Source organism: Otolemur garnettii, unplaced genomic scaffold (assembly GCF_000181295.1).
Source record: "Otolemur garnettii isolate 467f Iridium unplaced genomic scaffold, OtoGar3 scaffold00037, whole genome shotgun sequence".
NCBI classification, from domain to species: domain Eukaryota; kingdom Metazoa; phylum Chordata; class Mammalia; order Primates; family Galagidae; genus Otolemur; species Otolemur garnettii.
In genome coordinates, this window is record NW_003852432.1 from 415,404 (window position 1) to 422,021 (window position 6,618).

The 6,618-nt window shown below is 49.8% G+C and overlaps 1 protein-coding gene across 1 annotated transcript in view; it reads right to left on the reverse strand.

Annotated features, from left to right (window-relative positions):
- The window catches only part of TSPAN33 (tetraspanin 33), a 22,957-nt gene extending 18,299 nt beyond the window's left edge, over positions 1–4,658 (reverse strand). The window contains exon 1 of the mRNA XM_003789743.3: positions 4,557–4,658. Coding sequence (XP_003789791.1) covers positions 4,557–4,658 — 102 coding nt within the window. The remainder of the gene's footprint in view (positions 1–4,556) is intronic.
- Between the last annotated feature and the right edge of the window lie 1,960 nt (positions 4,659–6,618).

Sequence of the window (6,618 nt, forward strand, 5' to 3'; positions counted from 1 at the left end):
ACCACAACACCTGGCTATTTTTTTGTTTGTTTGTTTCTGTTGTTTAGCTGGCCTGGGCCAGGTTCAAACCCTCCACCTCCGGTGTATGTGGCTGGCACTGTAATCACTATGCTACGAGTGCCAAGCCCGGTTTTGGTTTTCTAAGGTTATGAATGAGGAACGGAAGTCCCCGAGGGCTCACAGCAGTACGTACATTGACCGGTCTGACATGCAGCCTACTGCCCAGACTCTGAGAGGCACTCTAGGGTTTCTTTTATTCTTTTTAAAGGCTGCTTGAAGTTTACGATTTCCTACTTGTTACAAGGCAAACAGAGCTAAGAGGAGAGTTAAGAAGGCATGCGTAGCAAAAGATATGGTTCTTATCTTCATTTTCAGTACTTTGCATTTTTATGTGTGTGTGCCCAGGCATTTTTTTTTCTTTTTGAGACAGAGTCTTACTTTGTCACCCTTGGTAGAGTGCCATGGGGGTCATAGCTCAGAGCAACCTCAAACTCCTGGGCTTAAGCGATTCTCTTGCCTCAGCCTCCCAAGTAGCTGGGACTACAGGCTCCCGCCACAATGCCTGGCTATTTTGTGTTTTTTATAAAAAGAATCTGGCTACTTCAGTTATTGAAGTCAGTCTGGTGTATGGGGAAGGTAGGAAGGAAGAGGGAGGAGGTGAGCTCTGCCTCCTGGTGTATTTGGAATTGTGAGGGAGCATAGGGGATTGAGTGGCTCCTTAGAAGGGGGTTTAGGCTTGATGCCTGGTTACTTCCTAATGGTTTCTAGACCAGGTGACAAGATGGTGCTGCAGGTCTGGAGTGATTCTGAGCACTTCCCATACAGCGGTCCTGGACGGGAGAGTGGACTTCTTGAGGAAGATGCCCCACCAGTGGCTTGGGTCAGCCCAGGGAGAACCTGAATGAGGGTCCATACATGCTGTAGTGAAAGTGAAAAAATTCCAATGTTATGGTAGCAATTATGTGTGGCTCAGAGGAGATGCTTGAGGGGATATCTGCCACTTTTTCTCACTTGGCTAAAGAGAGGGGTGCCAGGCCACTGGACCCATTTCAGAGAACCTGGTTGGGTACCACACCACCAAAAATACTCAAGTATCCCAGGTTGTGCTGGATCTTGACAGATCCATGTCCGTGAGGGAGGGAGGGAGGATATTTGGCCTGTGTCCTGTGGAAGGTGTTCTCTCATTCACCATTCAATAAATACCTAGTTTCTGACAAACACAGCTAGGGGCTACAAATCCAGAGGTGAACAGGGCAGTGCCTATTCTCAGAAGCCCGAAGTCTAGAGGAGGAGACTGATAAATAAAAACACAATTGCAGCACAGGTAAGCGATGTGACCACCAAAGTACATAGAAGGTGCCATGGGAGCCTTTGAGGCATAGCCACCAAGGATACCTGGCTGAGACAAAGGGACTGAAGGACTGAGCTTCTGGGCTCTGCCTGACTCAAAAGCCATTCAACTAGTACCCTGGGTGGGAAACAGGACCAGCAAGGAAGGAGGTGGCAGCACTGATAATATTCCTGACAACATATGCCCAAGGCTTATAAGGCTTGTACCACCCCAATGTCTTATCTCTGTGCAGAGCTATCCAACAAACAGACATGAGGAAAGACAGCTACTGCCTACCTGAAATATTTAAACACAACTTCTAGGATCTGAGAGCAATTATTCTAGGCCATGGAATCTCAACAATCAGTAACCCAGCAACCTGGGTGGGAAGAAAATTAGAACTCCTAGGCCAAAGGGGAAGTAGGATTTGAAACATGAACACTCAAAGGAGCCAGCAGCTTTCTGAGTCAGACTCCAAATGCCCCGAGACGCGAAGCTCCTAGAACAGCAGCAGAGGTAGTCACTGCTACTGCCACCACCAAGTGTGTGCCCAGGAGATGCTGGCCACTTTCCTAATGTGTTCTAGGCACAGACACAAACCACCCCTACATAGCAACCCAAGAAGCTAGACAGAATGTGCACTTTGTCTGCAAAGGGTGTGAGCTGATGGTCCCATCCATGGGTGTTTCCTGAGCAGATGAAGAGAATTTGGTTAGGATGGTGGCATTCAGCAAAAGAGAAAACACAGCATTCAGTCCTGAAGAGGCAAAGAGAAGAAAGGTAACCCCCTGATCTGGGGAAGAAGCCCTTTATTCCAGCTGGACTGGAACTGCATGTGGAATGTCACTGCAGTAGTGGGCATGGAGGAGAAGTGATATTCAGTAATGCCTGAAAAGTATTGTCCCTTAGGAAAGGCAACGTCCCAGGGAGACCAAGACACAGAGAGATTCGTCCTTAGATCTAGTCCTAGGTCTTGAAGAATGAAAACAGTCCCCAAAGCTCATCTTTAAATAGTTCACCAAGACAGAAAATTTTTCTCCCTTAGAGGAGAAAGATTAAGGGCAAAGAGACAGATACATTGGCTTAGGGTCACCAGTAAGTTGGTGCCAGAAAGAAGCTGGGGCTCTTGTCCTGCAGTGTGCTTTCCTAGAGCCTCCGACTTTTTTATGAGTCTACAGTAGGGCCAAGAAGGGGGTCTACTCTAATTTGGGGTGCTGCTACCTTGACTAGCCAAGTCCTCTGGCCCTGAATGAAGCATTTTTACCATGATAAATGGTTCCATGGAGCCCAACTCTCTCCTAGCTGCAACCTCCCAAAGTCATTTGTCTCATAAAAGGCGGGTAGTGAAGTTAAAAAAAATAAGAAAGAAAAAGAAAAGACCAGGAACACAAGTGTAACAGATGCATCCAGCTATTGTCACTGGGGAGCACAGACAAGGGTGAGGTGCCAATGGCTCCAAAGGAGACAGTCTTGGCGGACAGAATAAGTCAGAATGAGGACCTGAGGTCTCTGGGATGCTAGTGCTGGCTCTGAGGATGGCATGTCACTGGCCTGGCACACTCAGCTTGTAAGAGGCTTCACTGATACTTGCCTATAGGTGGGGAGTTCCCCTTAGCACAGCCCCCAGATGAGTAGTGGGGGATTTTCTTCTGTCTTTCCCTAACCTCCAGCTGAAGCAGAACCTAGACCATGGGAACTTGGGTTGACTGGTTAACTACTAATACTGCCAATACCCCAGCTAGAGTAGCAGCCACCTGGGCCAAGGACTTCCCCTAGAGGCACTGTGGTCCAGTAGAAAAATCACCAGAACAACCCTGCTAACCGCTGTTGGACTTTGGACAAAACATTTAACATCTCTATGTTCAACTACAAAATGTCTTCTAAATTTTTTTTCTAGTTCTAAAACTGAGAATTTGATAAGAGCCCAAATTTTATTTTTCCCAGGAGTACAATGGCTGAGAGTAAGCTGTCAGCACCACCCTCTAGGATTCCTCTCATTTGTCCCAACAGGCCAGCACTTACATACTTTGTGTCTGCACTTCACCCTATGGCCCTGGTGAAACCTTTCCAGCACTGGTCTGTCCCTCTCCTAGGAAACATATTTTAGACTCAAGATTTTTTCCTCCTGTAAGTCTGGACTTCAGACCTCTGGCTGAGGTGGGCAAGGATGATGGGTTCCCAGAGCAGCACCTCTGGTGTGGAAGGAGCTGGAAGAGAAAGCCAGGAATTGGGGAAGGACCTCCCTATGTTTTCAAATCCCAAGGAGCCCAGGGACTCTCTAGCCACAAAACAGGATTGAGGTAACTTCTCATGATCTAGTCCAGCTGAATCCTTAGCTCCAACACAGTATTTCTGCCACTCCTGGTCATACTGGGTTTGGTTTTATGGCAGAGGAAACTAAGGCCTGCAGATGTGAATATACTTGCCTTGGTCAGTCAAGTCAACAATTAATGGCAGAGTGGGGATGAGGATACACCCAAGTGTCTGGAGCCCCAATACAATACTTTTTCCACTTTTCCACTCCCAAGAGAAAGATTCTGAAAAGCCCCCACCCTCACCCCGGGGCTTCCAGCACAACACGGGATTCTACTTAAAGAAGCTGAAGACTGTCAGATCTGAGGAGGGTAGTTTGGTCCTGAGGAAGAGGACAGGGCAAAGTGGGGACAGTGTTGCCATGGGAAAGACAAGAAAAACATCTACACCTGGAGGCCATTCTTCTCAGCCTTTGGAGCAAGGGGCCACCAGAGGCCTGCAAAAGGAAGACCTGAAGCCCCTTAACCCATCCTCTCTGAGGCAAGGGGGAAGGGAGGCTTGGATTTTCCCCTCCCTCTTCTTCCTTTGCCAGCCGGGCCTCCTAGGGCTCAGGACTGAAAGTCCCAATCATGAACGTGACCATGGGTCTGCCTTGGGCCAACAGGAAAACCTGCTCCTCCCCTGAACCCACCCTGAGGGCCTGACAGACCCTCATCCGGTACCCAGTTAATGCCATGTCTTTATTGAATGCGCCCTCTTTCCAAAACCCCCTGCAAACACAGCGCCACTGTGGTGTCCCTCCCCAGGACAAATTTCCCCAAAGTGCCATTGGCCCAGAAAACTAGGCAGCGCCGCTCACCACGCTCGTCTTGCACCGGGCATCCCGACCGCCCCTTCTTTGCCGCGGGCAGCCCACTCCACTCTCCGGGGGCACTCCCACAGCCCAGGCACCCCCTCGGTCCCCAATACTCACCCAGAAGAGCATGTTGAAGAAGAAGAGCAGGTATTTGACCAGCGGGCTGACAAAGGAGAACTCCTCCCCGTAGGCGCCCGGCGACCCGGGTCTCCGCGCCATGGTCCCGCCGCCGCCGCCCCCGGGGGCCTATTTCCCAGCGGCGGCCGGCCGGCCTGCGCGCCCCGCGCTCGGGGGCATGAGCCGCGCCACCGCGGGAACCTGAGCAGCGGGGAGCTGTGCCGCGGCGGGAGGCGCCCGAGCTATGGGTCCGGGAGGAGCACGGACAGGAGAAGCGCGCCGCCAGCGGAGCCCCCAGGAGTCGCCAGAGCCAGGCGGGCGGCGGGAGCGGTTGAGACTCTGCGGCGGCCGCAGGACCAGAGCGGCCAGCCGGGCTCCCAGGAAACCCGGCCCGCCCCCGGCCGCCCATTGGCACGGCTGCCGAAGCCTGACTTCTCATTGGTCCGTGGCTGATGTCACTAAGTATCCAGCCATCCCTCTCCACCGAGAGTCGGGGGAGACACCTGTTCTGTGAGGGACAACTTGTTAAAGGGTCAGTGGTTCTGCCTGCCCTCACTCCCGGAGAAGGAAACCATCCACCCTGCAGCTGCTCAAAGGAACAAGAATGAGGAAAAGGAATGCGCACTGCATCCCACACTCACGTCCTCTGCTCAGTTGCTGTGCACATATGCAACACACATATATTAAAATCAACAAGTACGCACACCGTGCAAGCAATGCGCTGAAAGCTGTGGGGGACATAGAGAATAGAGAGAATCCCCGGGAGAGAGCAACAGAATCAGTAAGACAAAACTAACCTACACATAACAATTATACTATGAAAGAGCAGATGCAGTCCTGCTTAGTGACTATATATTAAAATGCTCATTTCAAAAGATATATAACTCAATAGTGGAGTTTTGGAAACATCATCGACAGTCTTGCCTTCCTAATTTATCACTGTCTAAATCCCTTCCTTCTTCGTCTCCATAAGCACTTGGTCTACCTACAGGTAGACCCCATTTCTATAAAGCTGATCTGACACACACAGATTGAGTGCAGTGTAGGTGGAGGGTACTGTGCTGGCTATCATAAGTAATAAGAAAATGAACCTGGGGGTGGATCTGATTCCACCATCATAAGTGCATGATAGCTGCAAGCTGCTTAATCTCCCTGAATCTCTGTTTAATGTTAGACGGGAGAGTCCTGGTCTAATGATGTTGATGTGGAGATTAAATGAGATGATTCAAGCAGATCACTTTGCACATGACTGGCACACCAAAGCCCTCACTAAATGCAGCAAGGTACCACTCTTTTCTTTTCTTTTCCTTTAAAAAAAATTTTTTTTGAGACAGTCTTACTCTGTTGCCCAAGCTGGAGTGCTGTGACCTCAGTCTAGCTCACAGCAACCTCAAACTTCTGAATTCAAATGATCCTCTTGCTTCAGCCTCCTGATTAGCTGGGACTATAGGTGCCACCCATGTCTTTTTGCCTTTTTTTTTTTTTTTGAAACAGAATCTCATTCTGTCACCTGGGCAGAGTCCATGGCATCAGCCTAGTTCACAGTAACCTCAATTTCTTGAGCTCATGCAATCTGCTTGCTTCAGTCTCCCAGTTAGTTGGGGCCACAGGTGCCTGCCATAATCACCCAACTAGTTTTTTCTGTTTTTAGTAGAGACAGAGGTCTCGCTCTTGTTCAGTCTGGTCTTGAACTCTTGAGCCCAAGCAATCCACCCAGCCTCCCAGAGTTCTAGGATTATAGGCATGACCCACTGCACCCAGCCCTAGGTACTTTATTTTAACAGAATTTAGTTATTTATTTATTTTGAGACAGAGTCTCACTTTGTTGCCCCTGGTAGAATACTGGGGCATCATAGGTCACAGCAACCTCAGACTCCTGGGCTCAAGTGATTCTCTTGCCTCAGCCTCCCCAGTAGCTGAGATTGCAGGCATCCGCCATACTTCTGGCTATTTTTAGAGGCGGGGTCTCACTCTAGCTCAGGTTTGTTTCCAACTGGTGAGCTCAGGTGATCCACCCACCTTGGCCTCCCAGAGTGCTAGGATTACAGGCATGAACGACCAT